This window comes from Felis catus, chromosome C1 (assembly GCF_018350175.1).
Source record: "Felis catus isolate Fca126 chromosome C1, F.catus_Fca126_mat1.0, whole genome shotgun sequence".
NCBI lineage: Eukaryota > Metazoa > Chordata > Mammalia > Carnivora > Felidae > Felis > Felis catus.
In genome coordinates, this window is record NC_058375.1 from 51,254,430 (window position 1) to 51,279,000 (window position 24,571).

The 24,571-nt window shown below is 35.0% G+C and overlaps 1 protein-coding gene across 9 annotated transcripts in view; it reads right to left on the bottom strand.

Moving 5' to 3' along the window:
* Positions 1-24,571, bottom strand: part of DOCK7 (dedicator of cytokinesis 7) — a 227,551-nt gene that overhangs the window by 44,210 nt on the left and 158,770 nt on the right. For 5 of the 9 annotated variants that reach the window (XM_045035944.1, XM_045035942.1, XM_045035943.1 and 2 more), the window contains 8 exons: positions 23,929-24,069; positions 23,722-23,835; positions 21,520-21,690; positions 19,667-19,806; positions 14,762-14,931; positions 13,626-13,780; positions 3,140-3,322; positions 2,867-3,029 (listed from right to left, as the gene is read on the bottom strand). In XM_045035944.1, coding sequence (XP_044891879.1) covers positions 2,867-3,029; positions 3,140-3,322; positions 13,626-13,780; positions 14,762-14,931; positions 19,667-19,806; positions 21,520-21,690; positions 23,722-23,835; positions 23,929-24,069 — 1,237 coding nt within the window. The remainder of the gene's footprint in view (positions 1-2,866; positions 3,030-3,139; positions 3,323-13,625; positions 13,781-14,761; positions 14,932-19,666; positions 19,807-21,519; positions 21,691-23,721; positions 23,836-23,928; positions 24,070-24,571) is intronic. The other 4 variants (XM_045035945.1, XM_045035949.1, XM_045035946.1 and 1 more) reach the window with 1 other exon arrangement.

The window sequence follows — 24,571 nt, forward strand, 5'->3', positions numbered from 1 at the left end:
GAGGGCTTTCATCCAAGGCTTCTGGGATAGAAAGCAGACAGAATGCTGTGGGCTCCCAGAAGGGGCAGCAGTGACAGAACTGGTTCATACAAATCCAGCAGAAGTGAAGAAGGTATTGAGAATTGTGGAGAGATTTACACTTAAAGGAAGGAATTAGCCATGACTTCAGACTTTCAACTAGAAAACTAATGCTTCTTTTTGAAAAGCCTGAGATTTTAAATTGGTTGGGAGAATGCAAAGAAAAAGGAAAGTAAAAATTTAGAGTCCAAGTAGAAATTTTAAAAATAATGAGAAATGAGGCACCTGGGTGGCTCAGTTGGTTAAGCATCCAACTCTTGATTTTGGCTTAGGTCATGATCCTAGGGTTGTGGGATTGAGCCTCGAGTTGGGCTCTGAGCTGACAGCATGGAGCCTGCTTGGAATTCTCACTCTCTCCTCTCCTCTCTACCCCTCCCCACACTTGTGTGCGTGTGCTCTCTCTCTCAAAATAAATAAACTTAAAAAAAAAATAATGAGAAGCAAATATGCTACACAATAAAAGACATGTCTGGATAAGTCTTCTGCTTTCTCTCCCTTCCCTTCACTTTCCTTCTCTTCCCACCTCTTTTTTTATTATGAAACCTCTATCTTTAAAAAATTTGGTAAAAGAAAACAAAAAAAATATGCCTGTATTTACCAGTTAACAAAACAAATATCTGGGATCTATTTACATTTTTATCATTAACTTTCTTCCCCCCATGAAATTGTCCTTCATCTCTTATCACCCAATGTCTATCATTGGGTGACATAACTTGGGTGTCCAAGTTCAAATAAGAATTGCAAAGGTCTTATTTTTCTAAGAACTTCAATTTTTTAAAAATTAAGATACAACAGACGTATGTCATTATATTCGTTTCAGGTGTACAATATGATTCAATATCTGTATACATTTATGAAATGATCACCACTCTAAATCTAGTCAATATCCATTACCACATATTATAATTTTCCTATGATGAGAACTTAAAACCTACTCTCTTAGTAACTTTCAAATGTACAATATGGTATAAACTGTAGTCACCATGCTATACATTACATCCCAGTACTTAAGTATTTTATAACTGGACATTTGTACCTCTTGACACCTCCATCCTCTCTGCCCTCCTCTCCCCCCACACCTAGGGCACCACTAACAGAGGTATCTAGGAGTTTATTCATTTATTTCCTTTAGATTCTACATACAGAATTTCAATTTCTACATTCAAACAAAGATGACCGTCCCAAGGGTACAGGTTTAAAAACATAACATACTACTAACAGTGCCACTCTCTCCAACAAGAAACTTTAGAAAGAGGTGCAGTAGAACATACAGAACACTACATCGGAAGTCAAAAGAGCCTGGTTCTGTCACTTAGTTTATGATCGTAGGCAAGTTATTTACCTCTGGTGAGTTTTATTTTCTTTAACTTAAAGGTTGAAGATAATCTTCATTAGATTTCGGTAATAATTAAATGAACTAAATAAAAGTTCGTTTTCATATATATTTTTTAAATGTTTATTCATTTTTGAGAGACAGAACACAGTGGTAGAGGGGGAGAGGGAGGGAGACACAGAATCCAAAGCAGGCTCCAGGCTCCTAGCTGTCAGCATACAGCCCAGAGTGGGGCTCGAACCCACAAACAGTGAGGTCATGACCTGAGCCGAAGTCAGGCACTTAACCGATTGAGCTACCCAGGGGTCCCTCATTTTCATTCTTTTTTAGAAGGTTGTTGTACATAATAAATCTGTAAGTACACTATACATTGCATACAACTAAAGTGGGGGGAAAAAAGCAAACGGTGCTCTTAATTCCAAAGGCAAAGATTCTGTATTATTATGAAATTCCAACCATAAACAGCATATAAAAGATATTTAAGTTAACTTGAATAAATGATCACTATGTTTATGGCTTATCAGAAAACATTAAAAATATTCATGTAAATGTGCATTCCTCTTTTAAGTCAAATATACATTGAACTATTAGCATATGTCATGTATACAGGTGACTAGGCCATGTCCCTGACCCTAAGGAGCTCTCAGCAACGTCATTATTTGTGACTTTAGAATTTACGAAATGTTTAAACACATGTGGGTCACTACAATGATGAAAGATCAGTTAGTTACACTACCTTCTAAATTCCCAAAACAATCAAAAGCGGATAAGGAAAAGGAAAGTGAGGAGATGGAGTGACCTGGCCAAGGTTATATGGCTAAAGGATAGCAGTATCTGGGAGTAGAAACAGGCCTCAAATGCTACTAACTGGTTTCTCTCCCTGATACCTGAGGCTGAGGGACAATATCTTTCCCTGAAATACAGGCTATTTGAATTCATTGTACAAACTAGGAAATTTATTTTAAGTGTAAGAAGTGATGCAATGTAGCAAGTATGAAACTAAGAGTGAATCCTAGTGTCAATTATGGACTTTGGGTGATAATGATGTGTCAGTGCAGGTTCACCAGCTGTAACAAGTACACCACTCTGCTGAGGGATGTTGATAATAGGTAAGGCTATGCCTTTGTGCTAGGGAGTATACAGGGAATCTCTGTACTGTTAGCTCGATTTTGCTATGGACCTAAAACTGCTTTTAAAACGTCTATTTTAAAAGATAAGGGATGCTATTCATAATCACATAAGGACAACAGGAATAAACTGAGACTGTCCAGAACAAATCAGGAAATATGTTCACCCTACTCAGGACTCGAACTTGAATCCCTAGAGAGATGTGGTTATTCAAGTTAATTCAGAGTTTCATTTAAAACACTTTTTTAAAAAAAGTGTCGAATCACTGAAGATTTGCAACAATGACCACTGTAATAAATATTTCAAAGAAACTGAAAAAATTCTCACCAGAAGGAGAAGATAATGTGTACGTACCAAGCTGTCCTCGGCTTCGGCGCACCATTTCTTGCCTAGCACCTATGCTCCCAAGAATAGCTTCTTCAAGCTTTGCTCTCATGTCTTTTGATTTCTTAAAGGTCAAACTATTCATTCTTTCAAACACTTTCTTTCCCTAAAATTTAAACATTAGCAAAGAAGAGCCATTGAGGAAATTTCCTTCTTCCTTTTCCACATTATGTTTTCTTTCTCATTTTTCTCTGCAATGGGATAGTGATCACTTACTTTGTACTCAAAGCAAGATACGCAGAGATAAAGCAAATCTAATAGCCGGTTTAGCTGTAGGACTGAGAGATCTGTGAACCACTTTTGTAGAACTGTCTCATCTGCATTCTTGAGAACCCAAAGTAGACAAATCAAAAGGCTCCGACTCGATTCTGCTGAAAAGGTAGTGTGTTGCCTACCACTCTGAAAATAAAGAACAGTAGAATGAGACAGACTGATCAATGGCCATTTCTTTTCTGGGGTTGTCAACTGTTTTCTTCTAACTGTAATAAAACAAAAATTGCTTAAAAAATCAAATATTTAAAAAGAACCATTTGATTTAGACAATACTTGGATAAGTCATATAGAGGGTTAAACTTCAGGTCCTGAAGCTTAATAACTTTTTCTGGCATTGAAAGATTGTTTTAATTTATATGGTAGGGTTTCCTGTAGACAATAAACACTGAAAGAAACAAGGGAAAAACATAACAGATCCACTATTAAAACTAAGATATCTATGTTCATCATGTCTGATATAATATGGTAAAAGAAAAAGCAAATGACTCCATAAAGTGGTGTAAGAATAGAGCAGAATAGTAATAACAAAATGTTTATCAGGCTTAAAGAACCATGGATTCCTCTCAAGGGCCACTGACAAAAGGGAAGAGTCTTAGACCATATGTAAATAAAAGGCACTTTCACTTAGAGAAATAAGGTGAAGGTGCTATCTTCAGTCTTCAATCTGCACTTGTAATACAGCATGTGAAAATGAAAAAAATGAAAAAGAAATGAAAAATTAGGAATAAAAACTTGTCTACAATACCATTTTTATTCCATATTTACTCTGTTCTAATCATCATGCTAAGCTCTTTCTGTACATTATTTCATTTAGTCCTCCAACAGTATTACCAAGCAGGTTGTATCATCTTAGTTTTACAGACAAGAATATAGGATGACAATTAACGGTGATGATGATGACAAAACAGAACATTTGAGATGTGCTAGACACTGTGCTAATCATTTCTCATCTGACTCTCACAATGATTTCTGAGATGGTATTAATCACTGTTATTTCTAGTTTAAACGTAAGGAAATGAAAAGCTAGAGATTAAGCCAAGATTTTAGTCCAGGTTAACCAGACTCCAAAGCTTATACTCCTTACCATTATACTACATTCTAAGCTTTGGTTAAGTAAATATACTAACTAATAATAAGAAAGCCTTGGAAGGGATGTTGAGAAGAAAAGACAAAGGAAAGTTTAACATACTTAACTGTTGGAGTCATGATCTCAACTACTACCTTACTCTCCCCTCCATCCTAGATGATAAAAATGATAGCAGTCGACTCTTCTATGATGCTTACTCTGTGCTAGGCACTGTACTGAACACTTTATGCATAATAACTTATTTATCCCTTGCACCCATCCAAAAAGATAAATATTATTACTCACCACATCTTACAGTCAAAGAAAACTAAGACACCGAGAAGTATTCTATACAGGTATTTTGCAGTAAGTAGCAGGCCTGAGATTCAAATGCAGAAGAAAGGGTGGCTCCAGAGAGAAATCAAACACTTATCTATGTTCACTATGCCTGCACATATAAGTGAATTCACCTACATAAACTCACTTAACCAAATCACACAATAACCAAATTAAGAACTCAATGGAGTGATTTAAAGTAATATTAGGTAGAATTAAGGAGAGAATTAGTAAACTGGAAGATAGATCAAAAACAACAACCCAGTGTGAAGAACAGGTTAACAACAAGATGGACTATACAGAAGAAGAGAAGAGACACAGAGGATGCAATAAAGAGGACTAACATAAGCTTAACTGGAATATAAAAAGAGGAGAGACAGAATGAAGAAGAGGACATATTTGGGCAGATAATAGTCTAGAATTTCATAGAACTGAAGATGCTGAACTACACATTTAAGAAGTCCAAAAAAAAAAAAAAATACCAAGCAGAACAAACATAAAGAAATTCAAAACTAGATGCAACAGAATGAAACCACAGAAGACCAATTCTAAGGAGAATATCATAAAAAAGAGGTGGCGGGAGAGACAGATTATCTTTAAAGAAGCAATAGTTCAACACCTTTTTTTTTTTTTTTTTTTTTTTTAAGAGAGAGAGAGAAAACATGAGCAGGGTAAGGGAAAGGGCAGAGGGAGAGAGAATGGGGGTTTTTTTAGTTTATTTACTTATTTTTGAGAGAGAGAGACAGAGCACACGTACTTAAGAGTGAGCTGGGGAGGTGCACACACAGAGAGACAGAGACAGAGAGAGAGAGAGGGAGAGGGAGACAGAGAATCCCAAGCAGGCTTCGTGCTGTCAGCACACAGCTCTATGTGGGGCTCGATCTCATAAACCATGAGATTACGACCTGAGCTGAAATCAAGAGTCAGATGCTTAACCAACTGAGCCACCCAAGCGCCCAAGACGCAGCTAAAGCAGTAATTGAAGTGTGTTTGGGTGGTGCAGTCAGTTAAGTGACCAACTCTTGACTTCGGCTCAGGTCATGATTCCACCATTCTGGAGTTTGAGCCCCATATGCAGCTCCCCAGAGCCTGATTGGGATTCTCTCTCTCTCTGCCCCTCTCCACTTACATTCTTTCTCTCTCAAAATAAATAAATGAACTTTAAAAATAAAAAAAAGTAGCAGTAATCGAAATGAGAAGACAGTGGAGACAATGCCCTTAGCATGCTGAAAGAAAACAGGATACTCAGATGCTATTTCAAAAAAACACAAAATACAAAAACCTTAAGAATGAAGGTCAAATAAAGATATTTTTCAAAGAAACACAGAAAGTTTATCACCATAGCACAGAAAATTCTAAAGGATACAGTATTTCTTATGGAAGGCCACAAATTTGGGAAAAAAGCAAATACAGTGGTGAACACATGTGCAAATTTAATTGATAATTAAATTTATATAGCCATACAAGTAATAATAATGTCTCTTGAAGTTTAATGATATATACTATTAAAAACGCATGAAAATAGCATTTAAGTAGGCAGAAAGGTAAATAAATAATCAACCTGTTCTAAGATCCTTCTATTAACCAATGTGAAAGTAAGGGTAATGATTAAATGAGATGGAATTTAATTTAAGGAAGTATACAGTGATTTGTAATACAATGAAAAAAAGAAACAGAATGTATAACTTCTAAAGTAGAAGAAAGGAAAAAAATAGAACAAGGAAAATGAATGAAAGGAAAAAAATAATCAAAAAAAAACAATAAATGAGACAAAAAGGCATATGGGGTGGGACAATATGAAGTAAAATTAAAGAATGTTAAGTACATTAAATTTAGTTATATCAAATTAAGTGGATTTTGTTAAAAAATTTTTTTAATGTTTAGTTTTGAGAGAGAGAGAGAGAGAGAGAGAGCGCGTGCTCGGATGGAGGAGAGTGAGAGAGGAGACACAGAATCTGAAGCAGGCTCCAGGCTTTGAGCTGTCAGCACAGAGCCCATTGAGGGGCTTGAACCCATGAACATGAGATCATGACCTCAGCCGAAGCTGTATGCTTAACCGACTGAGCCACCCGGGCACCCTAAAAAATTTTTTTAATGTTTTATTATTTATTTTTGAGAGAGAGAGAGAGAACAGGGGAGGGATAGAGAGAGAGACACAGAATCTGACACAGGCTCCAGGCTCTGAGCTGTCAGCACAGAGCCCAATGCAGGGCTTGAATTCACGAACAGCGAGATCATGACCTGAGCCAAAGTTGGATGCTTAACTGACTGAGCCACCCAGGTGCCCCTAAATTAAGTGGCTTTTAAAAACTCTAGTGAAAGACAAAACTGAACAGACTAGATTTTAAAAATTTAAGACAAAAATCTAACTACATGTTGATTATAAAAGACACATGTAAAACATAATTTTCAAATATTTAAAACATAAGAAAAAAATGTTGAAAGGAGAAGGATGGAAAAACTCATATATATATCTTAGAAGATAGAGATCTTCTACTAATACAATACAAAATAGACTTGAAGGCAAAATAAAAAGTCTTAAAATTCATGTTGATAAGAGGTGCAATCCATCAAAAAACTAACAATTAAAATTAGGTATTTCATAATAAGGCCTCAAAGGAAATGAATCCTTAGGAAATGACAAGTTATTAAAAAGCCATGATTTTAATGGGATATTAGAATAAGCAGACAGAATTCAGTAAAAAGAACAAAGGTTTAAACAAGAAGACTAACAAATTTGAAATAACAGGTGTAATGGACAAATACAGAACACTGAAATACACTAAAGAATATGCACTTTCAAATACGTGAGCTATTTGCAAAAACTGACTAAATACAAGACCATGAAACCAGCTGTAACAAATATAACAAACTGAAAAATTACACAAAGTTCTCTGATCATGAAATCAGGTCAAAATCAGAAACAAAGGATTATGAGAAATTTTCCTATGACTAGATATTTTAAAACAAAAACTTAGGGTATAAAAGACAAAAATAATCACAATGAACTTCAGATATATTTTGAACTGAATAATAAAAAATGCTACATATAAACTGTGGCATGTAACTAAAACAATAATTAAAGGAAAATATACAGGCTTAAAATATGTACCAAAGAAGAAAGGATGAAAATTATTAAGTTAAACATCCACCAAGAAGTGAGAGAAAGAAAACTATAAATGCAAAAAAAGTAGAAGACATTAAATAATGAAGATAAACATTCAAAAGAACCCAAATTGGTTCTTTATAAAGACTAAAGATATACACAAATTTCTACTGAGACTGATTTAAGACAAATGTACAAAAAAATCGGACACATAAATGAAACCATTTATATTTACTACAGACGGTATAGACACTAAAAAGATTATAGAAGATATTTGAATTTTGTATGCCAATAGATTTTAATAAATTTCTATTAGAATAAAATTTACAGAAACCAGTATAAAAGGAAATAGAAAACTTCAACAGTCTTAGAATCATTAAAGAAATTAAATCAGTACTTTTTAAACTTTCAAAAAAGAAAACTCCAAGTACAGATGGCCTCACCCACAATTTCCCCAAATACTCCAGGAAGAAAGAACTCCAATTTTAAACAAGTCTCTACAGACAGCATAAAAGGGCAAATTCCCTGGCTCATTTAAATTGGCTTACCTAACCGTGATTCCAAAATTTGTAAAGAACATTATGAGAAAAACATTACAAGCAATTTTACTGACAAACATAAATACACGTATCTTAAATTACAGCACATAAAATCCATTAATACACAATCATGAAAAAAAGCTGGGTTTCGGGGCGCCTAGGTGGCGCAGTCGGTTAAGCGTCCGACTTCAGCCAGGTCACGATCTCGCGGTCCGTGGGTTCGAGCCCCGCATCGGGCTCTGGGCTGATGGCTCAGAGCCTGGAGCCTGCTTCCGATTCTGTGTCTCCCTCTCTCTCTGCCCCTTCCCCGTTCATGCTCTGTCTCTCTCTGTCTCAAAAATAAATAAACGTTAAAAAAAAAAAAAATTAAAAAAAAAAAAAGCTGGGTTTAATTCAGGAACTGAAGGTAGGTTTAATACTAGAAAATCAATTGAAAGGGGCCTCAGTAAAAGATTAAAAAGCAAAATAACAGGTGCCTGGGGGGCTCAGTTGGTTACGTGTCCAACTTCAGTTCAGGTCATGATCTCATGGTTTGTGGGTTCGAGCCCCGCATTGGACTCTGTGCTGACAGCTCGAAGTCTAGAGCCTGCTTCAGATTTTGTGTCTCTCTGTCTCTCTGCCTCTCTGCTTGTGCTCTGTCTCTCTCAAAAATAAACATTAAAAAAAAAAAAACAAAAAAGGCAAAATAACATGAGTGTCTCAGTGGATGCAAAGAAAGCATGATTAAAATTCAACTACTTGTAATTAAAAAACAAAACTCTTAGCAAACTATGAACAGAAGAGAACGTCCATAATGTAATAGAGGATAGCTAAAAAAAAAAAAAAAAATCCAAAAAAAAATCCAAAACAAAAAATCCCCAAAAACTACATCACATACGTTTAAGAATGAAGTGTTCCAGTTTCCCCTTTAAGGATGTTATCACCATTTGTATTCAACAACTGTACTGGAAGTTTTAGCCAATAAAATAAGTTATGAGAAAAACTTGAAAGAAACAAATTATTCATAGATGCCATTATTCATAGATGACTGGACTGTGTATGTGGAAAAAAAGCCTATACATATGTTATTAGTTTAGCAATTCTGCTAAAAATAAACATCACTGTATAAAATCAATTCCATTTCCACATGAAAGTAATCAACAGTTGGAAAAAATAATTTTTGAAAAATATGACATTTATAAGATTATATATAATTATATGTATTATATAATTTTACAATATTATAAAAATAAAAAAATATCAAGGACCAAAAAACACATCTACAAAAAATGTACTAGGACTCTTTTAGTGAAAAGTATAAAAGTGTATATATTTATAGACATTAAAGGCCTAAATAATAGGTAGACCTTTCATGTTCAATGATTAGGAGATTCAGTAGTGTAAAAGTATCAATTGTCCTCAAAATAAACCCACAGAATCATTACAATCTTAACCAAAATCCCCACAGATTCACCGGTTTTTATTTACTTTAGTGAAACATCATGAGCTAATTCTAAAATTTATGTAGAAATGCAAAGGGCCAAGAATTAGCCAAGAATTTTTTTTTAATATGCATGAGGATTTTTTTTTCTTTTTTTTTCAAGCTTTTATCTAAATTCCAGCTAGCTAATATATAGTTTAATTATTAGTTTCAGGCGTAGAATTTAGTGATTCATCACTTATGTAGAACACCCAGTACTCATCACAACAGTGCCCTGCATGAGGATTTTTTTCTATATGACAGACCATATATAGATAGTACTCCTGAGGAGTAAGGAAAATAATTTTTTAATAAATGGTGTTGAGAGAACTTGGTATAATATAAATAAATGAGTGAAACTGGCTCCCTAAATTCTACTGTTCATAAAAAAATTCCAGGTAAATTTTAGGATTAAAATGAAAGAACAAAAAAGCATTTAAAAAATAACAGGGAGGGGCACATGGGTGGCTCAGTCCATTAAAGCATCTGACTCTTGATTTTGGCTCAGGTCATAATCTCATGGTTTGTGAGTTTGAGCCCCTCAATGGTCTCTGTGAGGACAGCACAGAGCCTGTTTGGGATCCTCTCTCTCCCTCTCTGTCTGCCCCTCCCCGCTCACTCTTTCTCCTTAAAAAAAAAAAAAAAAAAAAAAAAAAAAAAGTCATCAGGTTAAAAAAAATAACATAGGGAATATCTTCATAATCTTGAAATAGGAAAAAATTTTAAAGATACAAAAAAACACTAGCTGTACAGGAAAACATTGACAAACTTAAGTATTTTAAAATAAGAAACTCTAGGGGCGCCTGGGTGGCTCAGTGGGCTGGGCGTCCCACTTCGGCTCAGGTCACGATCTCCCAGCCAGTGAGTTCGAGCCCCACGTCGGGCTCTGGGCTGACAGCTCAGAGCCTGGAGCCTGTTTCAGATTCTGTGTCTCCCTCTCTCTCTGACCCACCCCATTCATGCTCTGTCTCTCTCTGTCTCAAAAATAAATAAACGTTAAAAAAAAAAAAATAAGAAACTCTAATCACCAAATCACTGTTCAGTGTGTGATAAAAGCAAGCCACAAAAAAGGAAGTATTTGAGCCACTTATAATTGATAACAGGCTTGATCAAGAACATATAAAACTCATACAAATCGTAAACAACGGCAGACAACCAAATGGCAACTGGGCAAAAACTCTAGACACCTCAAAAGAGAAAATTCAAATTGTCAACATATATATGAAGAAGTGCATACCCTCAGGAAAACAAAAGCTAAAATGAGATACAACTATAAATTACAGATTGACAAAAATTCTAAAGTCTGAAAAGTCTAAATGCTGATGAACATGTGAAGGAATGGGAACTCTCATACTACAGGTAACATATAAACTGAGACAAACCCTTTGGAAAATACCCAAGTATACTGGTAATAAAGATACACATAGATTCTATAACCCAGCAAATTCCACTCCTAGGAAATATCCTGAATAAAAGTATATACATACAGGATACATGTAAAGGAATCTATAGGACTACTATTTGAAATAACCCAAAATCAGAAACCATTCATGCATCCAAGAATAAAATAAGTTAAAAAAAGGTGAATAGTTTTATATATAGTCAGACAATTGAATGTCATACAGAAATGCATATCAGTAAATTATAGCTACATTTTATAATATGGATGAATAATAAAAATATAAAATTAAACTACAGGATTTAGGGATGCCCACTTGAACGGTAAAACGATAAGCAAAATTAAGCAATTAGAATAGAGGGTGGCGTGGTGGATAGCTGTGGTGGAGAAGAAAATCCAATTGGCTGAAAGGCAGCCAATGTTCTATATTTTGTCCTGAGAGGTGGTTACAAAGGTGTTCATTTTACAATGTTTTGTAAATTTGTACATTTATGATTCATGTAATTTTTAATATATAGTATATTTCACCTAAGAAAAGTTTTAAAAAGTGAAAAGGATGGTCAACAAAATGGTGCACAGTGGTCCTTCTGAGAGGAGGGATTGGACTGAGGGCAGACTGGGAACTTCCAAGGAATTTGCAATGTTCTATTTCTAAAGTTGGGTGGTGGGTACATTATTGTTTCTTTTATTGTTATACTTTAATTGTACACGTACTTTTGATGTTATACATACAAAATAATATATAAAGTACAAGGGATAAAAGAAAGTTGATAAACTGAATTCATCAAAATTAAAAACTTGTGCACTTCAAATGACACAATCAACAAAGCAAATAGAAAATCCACAGAACAGGAGAAAATATTTGCAAATCACATATCTGATAAGGGATTTGTACTCAATATATAAAAAAAAATCCTTTTAACTCAATAACAAGGAAGTAACACAGTACTAAACTGGCAAAGAATATGAATGAACTTTTCTCTAAATAAGACATACGAAAAAGATGTCTCAATAAGCAAACGAAGATGCTCAACATCAGTAGACGTTAGGGAAATGCAAATCAAAACCACAGTGAGATACTACTCTATACCAAGGTGGTTATAATAAAAAAAAGAGATAATAGCAAAGGTAGGTGAGGATATGAGAAACAGGAATCTTAATTTATTGTTGGTGAGAATGTAAAATGGTGCAGCCACTTTGAAAATTCCGAAGTTTCCAAAAATGTTAAACACAGAGATACCAGATGACCCAACAAATCCACTTCTAGATATCTACCTAACAGAAACAAAAACATATGTGTACACAAAGACATGTATACAAATGTTCACAGTAGCATCATTCCTAACAGTCAAAAAGGGAAAAGGATCCAAATGATCATCGACTGACAAATGGATGAAAATCTGGTATATCAATACAAAAGCGTATTATTTGGCAATTAAAAAAAAAGGAAGTGCTGATATACATTACAACATGGCTGAATCACAAAAATATTATGTTTAGTAAAAAAGCTAGACATAGAAGATCACAGTATGTAATTCCATTTACATGAAATGTCCAGAATAGGCAAATCTAGATAGATATAAAGTAGACTAGGTGCTGCCTAGGGCTGAGAGGAAATAGGGAGTGGCTACAGAACAGGCCTCAGGGTTCTTTATGGGGAAATATTCTAAACTTAGATTGTAGTGATGGCTGCATCTGTAAATATATCAAAAACCATGAAATTGTACAGTTAAAATGGATGAATCTTTTGATATGTAAATTATCTCAATAAAACTAAGTCAACAGGCTAGCCTCCATAAGTATTATTGCATTTTTCTGAAAGAACGTCATTTGAAACTTTAAGAACTTGATCTTGGTCTACTGTTTGTTTCCTCTCTGCTCCCATATCCTTTGTTCCTTAAGGGGGGAAATTACAGGGGCAGAGAACCTATCAATTTTCTTAAACATGAAACAGGATAAATTTTAACAGATAAAAAAAAATATTTTCAATTGCTAAACAGTGAGAATATTTCTTAGGGTTGATAAAGAATAAAATGGATTTTGAAAATAGGGGCGCCTGGGTGGATCAGTCGGTTAAGCGTCTGACCTTGGCTCAGGTCATGATCTCGTGGTTCATGAGTTCAAGCCCTGTGTCAGGCTGTGTGCTGACAGCTCAGAGACTGGAGCCTGCCTCGGATTCTGTGTCTCCCTCTCTCTCTGCCTCGCTCCTGCTCACGCTCTGCCTCTCTCTCAAAAATAAACAAACATTAAAAAAGAAAGAAAGAAAAGAAAGAAAATAGGCTATATACAATAAGGCAACTTTCAAATTTTGAATGACAGAATACACAGCTCTATACCATAAACCTTGAGGTATTAATAATTTTTAAAACAACTTAGTATAAGATAAGCAGAACCTTAATGTTTCCACAAATAAAACTCACAGACTTTTGCATCAGTTAATACAATAACCTCAGTTACTTAAGAGGATATCCTTGTAAGTATCTGTCTTTCCAGGAAAAAACTTCTGCAGGAGGGTTGTTCTTACCGATGATGTGAGGAGGAAACTGCCGGGCCTGGTTAGCTGAGGGACTGATGTTCCTGCAATTGCCATGGCAACTGTCTGGCTTATCATGCTTCCGCTCTCACTCTCATAGTCATCAGTGGCTATACAAATTGGTCTTCCTCTTTGATTGTGAGTTTCTGGAAAAATCATCCCAAAATAAATAAATAAAATTCCATTTAGGTTAATTAATGGTTACTGAGCATGCAATTTCCTTTCCTATTCTCCATTACCCTTTAAAGGAAAAACCTATTAAGATGTAGTATTTATCATTAGATTTACTTATTTTAGACAATATTCTAAACATTAACCCATTCCTACAACAATAATGTGTAGTTTTGTAGAGAACTTTAACTTGCTAGTAAAAGAAGATATAATAATATAAACATTTCTGCCTTCAAATAAAAGAAGCCCATTTTAGCGATCAAAATACTGGTTGAACACTCAAGAACCAGTCCCATAAAGGCATGGAGTTGGTTATCTTTGTATCACCAGCTCTGCTGAAGTTCTTAATATGTATTAGGTACTTAGTAAATGTTTGTTTTTATTTTATTGAACTGGAAGTACTTTATCAGGTTAAATGTTAATTTAAATGCAAACTACAGTATTTCCTTTAGGGCAAGTAAATTCTAAATATGGAAAGCAAGAGCAATAAACTTTTGTTGAGTTCTAGGTTTTAAAAAGCAATGGAACTTCAACTTATAAACCCAGTATTAATGATAAACATAATTCTTGATATTCAGGGGAATATTAATTTCAGTCTTATATATGAATAAAATTGTGACTGAAGGTGGTAGACATCTGTCAAGTTTTCTTACATATTTTCTTCAGATGAACAGTATAGTCTCATACCAAAAATCCTATTTTCTAATAGGTAGGTACAGAAATGTCTTATATCATTAAAATTCATCTTAAGAACCAGTTAAGAAAAGTCTGCAGTGAATTCTCTCACATAATCAAAAGTTATTCAGTAATATGGTTAAATATTTATAGTTTACTTATGTCAATGTACATTTTCTTATAATTCTTTCCCTAAAATAAGATCTTTATCCTCGAGCTATTTCTAATATTTTTAAACACTGAGATTTTCTTTAAAAATTTGTTTTAAATATACTAAGTACCTGTAAAGTCATACAGCTGAGGAACAGTTTCCATGATAATGCCAATCAGAGGTAGATACAACATGGCCACCCTAGCCTTTATCTGGGGGTCAGAGTACCGTGGGTCTGAGTCGTGACTGGATAGTAAATTGTGTACCATATTGATGACTTTCTTGTGCAATCCAAACAGTCTATTTTAAAAAGAAGAAGAAGCAGCAGCAGCAGCAGTAAGGTCACAGAGATTAGTAAATATCGTTAAAGCAAATAGTAAGTCATGGTACTGAGTTAATTTTAACTTAAACTTTGCCATATATTTGCATGTCTTTCTATAAAACATTTCTCATAAAATTAACAAATGTCTGTATAAAGTAAGGATAGAGGGAAAAAAGAAATGCTAAACAAATTCACTGAGGAGTAAATCTGAGTGTTTTTACATTATCTCCTTATTAGTGCATACTCATATTGAATATGAACAGTCTGGTTATATTTTAAAACAAAAAACAAAAAGTAAATCATAAGTAGCTTCAAATTTTATTTCAAATTAGATCTTTTACCAAAAGTTTACATTTACCAAAACTAAACTTTTATTTCCTTTTTCTAATAGAAAAATCCTCTACTTAATGGATTATGCAGTCCATAGGCTCGAGAGTTGCCTTTGATGTCTCTTTTGAAAGTCAACTTCCTTGCTCATTCTACCTCATTCAGGCCCTGCACCTTCCCGATCCCTTCAGTTTCAACTAGGCTAAAATACTCATCATCACTTTTTTTTTTTTTTTTTTTTTTGCCTCTTTTTATGTTAAAGGTGCTTTGACTATGCCAACTATTCTAATTAAACATTCGGCCAACTTCCATAGGCACTCTTAAGGCAACACCTGGCAGTGGTGTCACATCTCATTCTCTCCCCTGCAGCCTATCACCATCAGTATGAGGATAAGACTTTACCTCCAACTTCTGTCTTTTAGTAAAGAAAAACCATTCCGAATTTGCTCTGGCCAGATCTTTTAACACATCTGCACCTTTGTACTTCATCATTCCTTCTGTCTCAGAAAAAGTTGTATCTTCTCTCAAAAGGAAATTTCTGCATTATGTTCAATGAACCGCATGTTTCTTCAACAGCTTCAATGCCCCCCTCATAAACTCTTCCCTTCTTTCTTTCAAATGAGACTTTCCTATGTTGAAAATACAAGTTTACTTAAAACTAGTTTCCTCTAGCTTATATAGTATCCCTTCGCAATAAACTACTATAATAATTTCCCCAGTAATAAACTTCCTGAATATACAGTCCATAGCATGTGCTTACTTCCTAGTAAATGGAATTTTTAAATAAATTTAGAAAATTTATTTGATTTTTAATTATTTAAATAAATGTATGCTTTTATTAAACAAAATTAAATTAAATTTAAATATTTAATATTTAAATTAAATTTAAATATATAAGCCCCCTACTCCCTTTTTTTTGAAACTAACAGTTTGAATGTTTACACATGGTACTGTAATAGCTTTATCATTTAATAGCTAAATAATTTTTTAGATATTTAACTTGTTTCCCTACTTATGAGGGTAATTACCTACCTCATAAGGCAGCTGTGAGAATTAAGCTGCGTAGTTTATGTAACATACTTATTAGCACACTATCTTGCACACTGCCTTCTGCAGTATACACTATCTTTTGTCACTTTTTAGATCACATAGCCAATTTCAAAGCTGGGACTGGAAACCAGGTAGTCTTACTCCAGAGTCCTTAATCTTATCTGCCACTTTACATTGCTATATATGAAATCAAGCTGGAGATTTTTCTTCTTTCCAGATTTTTATTCAGAAAGTGTAGTTTTAAACACTGTCCAGAAACACATCTAAATGACATATCTCAGATTTTATTCTCCAGTTATCTACTCGACACTGTCATCTTATCTTTCTTCTTCTCAATATTTTCTCCAAATAGTTCCAAACCTTCCTCATACTCTCTCTCATTTCATCCAAATCTCAGATTCTGGTCATCTGCTTTTTATGTTCTCCCTTGTGAATTTTTTCATTACCAGTGATGACTGCCAAACCTGGGTGCATATTCCTTAGCTGTCTGCAGCTACCAGACCGACTTCAACCCACCTATAACCCACTCATCTTCATGAAGCTTTTCCATATGTCTACATTACTTAATCATATGCAACTATTAAATATATGTTTATGCAGGACCTGCAACATCCTATTCTACGTGTTAGGGTAAGACATGGTCCCTGTTTTTAAAGAGTTTGAATAGCAACAAACACAGACACGAAAATAATTTAGTGTCACAAATGCATAGTAAAGGTATTCATGTTCTATAGAACTATGTCTATGCTACAAAATTAGCATTTAATCATAGTGTATGGTTTCACAGTCTTGATTTTCTAACTATAATGAAAGTTTCTAGGGAGCAACTCTTTGGTTTTAAAACATATTATTGCCACTCAAAAAATTATTCTCATTAGTAAGCAAATGAAGTAAAAAAGCATTCTTCTCAAGGATCTAAGACATTGTATGCTGTATTTTATCTATATACCATTAAAGAATATACAATTTAGAGATGGGATCTAAGTCTCTTAGTCACTCATTCATTGAATTAATATCTATTTATGCATATGTATTCATCCACTTTTTACTAGACACAATTCTAAGGCATTGGAAGGATGGTAGTGAAAAAGAAAGATCAAGTGCATGTTCTCATGAAATCACACTCTAATGGGAGAAGACCGAAATTAAGCAGCAAATTTCATATAAGTGTTTTGTAGAAAATAAAAGAGGGCTACATGTTTAAGAATGATTGTGGCAAGGTAATGTGGCTCTAATTTTGCCTGGATGGTCAGTGAAAGCCTGAGAAGATGCTATTTGAGTGGAGACCTGAAGAATCACAAAGAGCAAATGGGTACATGACAGTCATAGAGTAATGTGAGCACTGCTTCAGGCAGAGAAAAGAACCAAGTGCAAATACCCTAAGGTGTGAATGACTTTGGCACATTAAAGAAACAGAAAGAAAGACCGGGATGGCTAGATTTTAGGATGTGGGTAGGGAAGACAGTGGCAGAAGTACACAAAAGCCAGGTAAATAGAACTTTGAGGACCATTATTAAAAGTTTGGATTTGGGGTGCCTGGGTGGCTCAGTCAGTTAAGTATCCAGCTCTTGATTTTGGCTGAGGTCATCACACAGTCATGACATCGAGCCCTGTGTCAGGCTCTGCACTGGGAGTGAAGCCTGCTTGAAATTCTCTCTTTTCCTTTCCCTCTGCCCCTCCATCTTCTTTCTCTTTCTCTCTCTCTCTCTCTCTCTCTCTCTCTCTCTCTCTCTCTCTCAAAAAAAAAGAAAAGAGAAGAAAAGAAAAAAAAGTCTGGATTTTACCCAAAGAATATGAAAACACTAATTCAAAAAGATATATACACCTCTGTGTTTATTGCAGCACTATTCACAATAGCCAAGATATCGAAGCAATCATCCATTAACAGATAAAGAAGATATAGAATATATATATATATATATATATATATATATGCATACGTATACGTATATACATATGGATATATATACGTGTGTGTGTATATATTGAAAAAATATATATTTTTGAGAAGAAAAAAAATAAGATGACAGATACACACACACACACACACACACACACACACACACACAATGGCATATTAGCCATAAAAAAGAATGAAATCTTGCCATTTGCAACAACATGGCTGGATCTGGAGGGTATTAAGCTAAGTGAGGGGTGCCTGGGTTGCTCAGGTTAAGCATCCAACACTTGATTTTGGCTAAGGTCATGAACTCATGGTTTGTTAGTTTAAGCCCCATGGATTCTCTCTCTCCCTCCCTCTCTTTCTCTCTCTCTGCCCCTCCTCTGCTCATGCTCTCTCTCTCAAAAAAAAAACTTAAAAAAAAAAAACTACACGATATAAGTCAAAGAAAGACAAATAACATACAATTTCACACATAGGTGGAATTTATGAAACAAAACAAATAAAGATAAAAAGATAAACAAAAAAGCCCCAGCCTCTTAACTCTGTACAACAAACTGATAGTTACCAGAGAAGGGATGTGTGTCGGGAGGGGTGGAAGAGGTGATGGGGATTAAAGAGTGCATTTGTTGTGATGAGCACCGGGTGCTGTATCAAGTGTTGAATCACTATATTGTACCCCTGAAACTAATATTACAGTGTATGTTAACTGGAATTTAAATAAGAATTAAGAAAAAAAAAAAAAAACTCCTAAAGATCCTATTATGAGGATAAAAAAGGAATTATTATCCAAAGGAATAATGATCATGGAAATGTTTAACAATAATTATTAAGATAGAAATACCCTATAGGGAAGCTGCACCATAATACTCGAGCTATTTCTATAAATTCAAATCACCAGACAATATGCTCTTTCCTTACTGTATCAATATCCAAAAATTCTACAGAAGTGTACACAACTTTGGAAGTTCTTAAAACCTAAAGACATTTGTTTATAGGACAAAGTTTGAAATAAAATGCTATATAGTATGATGGCAAATGACACGTTTTCTGTACAAGGAATCAAATAGAAAACCAGGCCATTTTCCTCAATTGAAATGTGTCTACTGTATAAACCAATAAATCTATGAGTTAACCCACTAATATGCACAAATATTTTGTATAACCATTAAGAAGGGGGGGAAATGCTACCAAATAAACCACAATACGCCACTGAGTTCAAGACAAACCTCAAATTCGGAGATGATAAAGTATGAAAAAATGGCTTTCTTAAAATCAATGAAATGCAAAAATAACATGGGTATGGAACTTAGTAAATACAGAAGTAGATTACGAGTGGTGCAGAGTATTCTTTTGATTCTTAGAAGTATCGGTGTGATACTTCTGTCCCATTATCCAAAACTGATATTCTACAAGGCAAAAACTAGTCTACTTACCCTTCAGCATCAGGGTCTAAAATGACAGCCAGCTCTGTTAACACAAGTCCTGCCAAATAATGCTGTTGGCGAAAAGGCACAGACAATTCAAACATATTTGCAATCTTCTGGTCTTGTACGTTTGTGGAAAATCCAGAACTCTGTTTGGGAGTGAGGTAGGACAAAACAATAATAGCTGTGCAACAGAATATCCTACAGACAGAACATTACAACAAATGCAGTACGAGCATTATCTCAATATGAGATACACTTTGTGTAGGGTAGTTTATTTTACATTACTATTATTCGCACTGGAAAAAGTAACTGCTCCTATTTTTCGTACAGGAGACTATGATGAAAAAAAACACTTTTAATTATTTTCAATTTCCCTTTTCTCATACTGAAACTTTTCCAACTGTTTTTTTTTCCCTTTATTCTTTTAGCCACTTAATGTTTCAGTACCATACCCTGAAGGAGAAAAAAGTAACTCAATCCAAATGACGTATTGAGTTTTTAAAAGATTTTTAATACTGCAAATAGCATCCCTCCAAGACACAGTTCAAGGCAAGAGTGTTTACAATCTCATCTCCCTCTAATCCACATTCAAGACCATCCATGTGATATTTTTCAGAACAAAAGGTTTCAGATTTCTCTATAGAGAAATCATCTTGCTAGTAAGTATATAAAATTATTCTTGCCTACCCCTACCCAAGAAACAGTGAGGTCTCTGTCACCCATTAGAATCTGAAAAATACATGTAGATAAGAAAGTAGGGAACAAGATAATGGAAGACATTCTATTAATTTCTAGGCTGAATGAGATGTTCAAGGGGGGAGTTAGGTATAAACAACTGTGTTTCATTACAGGTTTTAGGAACAGTACTTACAATTAATTTGTTCTTCACTCTGTGGCCACATCTTTGGCAGAGGATGTGGGAAGAAAGTGAAACACTAGCCTTATCCATTCTAGGAAGAAGTGTATGCTAGCCAGGTAAAAGAGTATGTGAAAATAGGCCAATCCCTAAGACTTTTCATAAAGGTAAAATGAAAAGTTGTGGGTGCTCTCTGATGTTTTCCAATGTAAATAAATTTAAAATTTTTTTTCTATCAAACATCTGAGATTGAACCAGGCTTCTCTGATACTAAAGCCACAAAATCCTTTAATCTCCATCTGTATGATAAGATGCATAATAATTGCTACAACAACCTTTTTTTGCCTTGAGAGAAACTACTAGCTGTTGAAGTCAGTTGTACCCAATAAAACCCTATGAACATCCATCTGGTTTCCTTTGGGTTACCTAGGTACAAGAGAGGTAGGCAGGACTTTCCCAAGACTGCACTGCAGTTTGACTTCTTTCTTTGCTAAATTATGCTTCACTTTTTTTCCTTTCACAGGTATTGATCCCTATTTAACATCTTCCATCCCAAGCTCAAGACAACCTTGCATCTGCTTCAAGAAAACCCATCTTGTGAAAATACCTAAAAAGGCTTATATAAGTGAATTCACTCACATGGATGTGTATGAATCTCTAAGAAGAGTACAACATAGTAGATAAGAACTTGGGCTCTAGAATAAAGTCTACCTGTGCCTTGATTCAAAGCCTAGCTTTGCCACTTATTACTGTTCGGCCTTGGGTAATTTAATGACCTTTCTGTATTTCCTACGTAAAATGTGTTTCATATGTAAAATGAGAATAAGAGAACTTACCTCCTAGAATTGCTCTAAAGGGCAAATGATCAATACTTTTAAAGCATTCAGTATGGAGCCTATCACATACCTATTATTCATAGTGTTACTTATGATTTTTTCCAGTGTTTAGAATGCTTTCTTACAAACATGGGCTTTAAAATTTTTTTTTCAGACACTCTGCATACCTGAGATGTTGCAGAAGAAACAGAAGGTGATGGTGATGCAGGTGGAGTAAGCAGGCTGCAGGGCAAGTTTAATGTAACATAGTGCTCATGGCTGCAGACAATTCGCAGAAAATCCAGTCTCAAGGACACGAGGACACTTGGATTTGGTAATGAATAAAGCTTTGAAGATACCTTGTAAGCATTATATAAACAAAAGAACACCAATTGAATATACCATTTCTCTAAGCCAGCATCAGAATGACAGATTAAGGAATTAAAGAACAGTATTCAGTGGACAGTTTTTGGATTTTGTGGTTTAAACATTATCAGCTTTTTCCAGAGTTACTGCTAGAATAGAAACTTTGGAACTACAAGATCTATTAAGATTTGTAAATCCACTGACTAGGCCAGAAGCCACATTCTTTATATTTCCAATACAGCATTAATATTTCCACTTCTCAAAGATGCACTTTATGAGGCAAAAGTCTACCACCAAAATACCTCCATGAAAGAAATGATACATTCTTTGGATAATTAGCACCTTGTGTTACTCTATATTGATGATTACCTATTTGTCTATATACCCAGCTACACCATAAGCTACTCTCAGGAGACATATATACACTGCTTAGGAGCTCTGGCATCCTAGGGTCTGGCTCAATGTCTGGCAAATATAGGATGTCAATGCTTGAAGAATAACAACAGATTTGAGGAGCAACAGAACATGAAGTTTGGGGTGGAAAGTAAAAATAATACGTATTAAAAATTTTTTTAATGTTTATTTATTTTTGAGAGACAGACAGAGTGTGAGTGGGGGAGGTGCAGAGAGAGAGAAGAGACACAGAATCCAAAGCAGGCTCCAGGCTCTGAGCTGTCAGCACAGAGTCCAATGCAGGGCTTGAATCCACGAGCCGCGAGGCCATGACCTGAGCTGAAGTCAGATGCTCAACTGACTGAGCCACCCAGGTGCCCCGGCAGTGTCTTTTAAAACAACACTTAACTGAGTGAGCCACCCAGGTGCCCCCCCCCCAATAATACATATTATTACTAATATTTGGAAGTGGGTCAGTGCCCACATGTAGTTTTAACTTCTCTATTAAAAGAAACATACAATAAACGCATCCAATAGAACAGAGCTTCAAGATTCTAAACATTAGACTGCCAAATAGCATTTCTAAAGAAGTAGTTCTCGGAAACGAGGCTGTGGACCAGCTGGGAAATGTTACACACACACTATGTCCCACACTCCCCACCCCCAGGACTCAAAGTACTCAATAATGCTGGGATAGTACCCAGAGAGCTATATATTTTTAAATTTCCTTTAAAAGGTAATTCTAGGATGATTATATAGCTCACTTACCCAAATGGCCTGTCAGGACCAATAACTAATGTTTTCCAAAAGGCACATTTCATTAATCAGTTGATAAAAATTTTAAACTAAAGTCAGTTTTTCAGGGAAAAGTTCCACGATGCTTTTTTTTTTTTTAACGTTTATTAATTTTTGAGAGAGAGACAGAATGTGAGCAGGGTAAGGACAGAGAGAGAGAGAGAGAGAGAGAGAGAGAGAGAGAGAGAGAGAGAGAATCTGAGGCAGGCTCCAGGCTCCATGCTGTCAGCACAGAGCCTGACACGGGACTTGAATTCACAAACCATGAGATCATGAGATCATGACCTGACCCAAAGTCAGACGCTTAACCTACTGAGCCACCCAGGCACTCCTATGATGTTTTTAGTTTAGTAAAAACAACATAACGAATGACACTGGGGATTTGGGTAAACATCTGTCCATGATTCTAAGCTCTACAATGTCTAGGTCTAAATTAGAAGGAATACAAAGCAAAATGAAGCTGCTTTAAAAATCACCCAGTAAATACACAAAAAAGTTCACGTGGCTGTTCACTCAGTATAACTGCTACTCTTGCATGGCATCTTGGGGGATGCTTTACATTTAGACCACTGACTTGATGATCTGTTTCAGAATGGGAATAGAAGAGTCATGAGTGGGCCAGTATAACCCAAGAAAAAGTCAGCTGCACAGGTACCAGCTTGCCATTGTCCTGTAGCCTTATAAAACAAATGAAATTTACTTTTTTCTTACTAACAAAAATACACTGCTTTTTAAAAACATCAGTATATGAATGTATTCTTGAAGATCTCTTAGCTGCAACCCTAGAAACAACAAACACAGTATTTAATTGTTAATTATTACTAACTACACATTACCTGTTTGTAGCAGGTCTTAATAAGGCTAAAGACAAATCCTCTATCCATAACAGACAGCAGATCGTTGAGAAAGAATGCAAGGCTTGTGTTGAGTCTCTCAACCATTTCTGTGTCCTGGAAAACAGAATAAAAAGCAAAAACAAATAAAAGTATGATAGTTTAATGTGAGCTTGAAAGAGATTCAATTTAAAAAAAAGTTATCATTACCTTCTGAAATCGTGAAACTATATCACTAGCAATTGTGCTGACAAGAGCAGCAATGTCATCCATGAATCGTTCTGGAAAACGACTTTTCCTTGGTGCATCAAGTTTATCATTAAAGTATAAATGGTGCACCATGCTCTTTACCTGAAAAAATAAATAAGCCATTAGTTTAATTTCTTATGGATGTAATTAACAGCTAATCACATTAGGGCTATTTTTTCAAATTGCTGAGTGATTTAACAGATAGCCGAAATACTTTTAGCTCCTCAAGTATTTTGAAAATTTCCCTGCAATATTTTGTATGCTCCCAAGAAATATGACACACTGTACAAGTCAATCACTGCATCACCTCTGTAAAATTCTCCTGGCTATCAACAGGAAAAGAATTATGAACATCAACAGAAAAAAATTTCACTCTTTAAAATTGTTTTAAATGAAATCTTTCCACCACTCAACATTTTGACATTCCATATCCCGCAAACTGCAGCTCTAACAGCCTAAACACATTGCCTTCACTGCAGTGTCTTCAGCCTCTAGCATAGAGTAACACAGGGTGAGGGTACATGAATTACTGATGACTCAATATGAATATTAAGATATTAGATCAAAATTAACAAAGTGATTTATGTGTACAAAATGCTTCTGG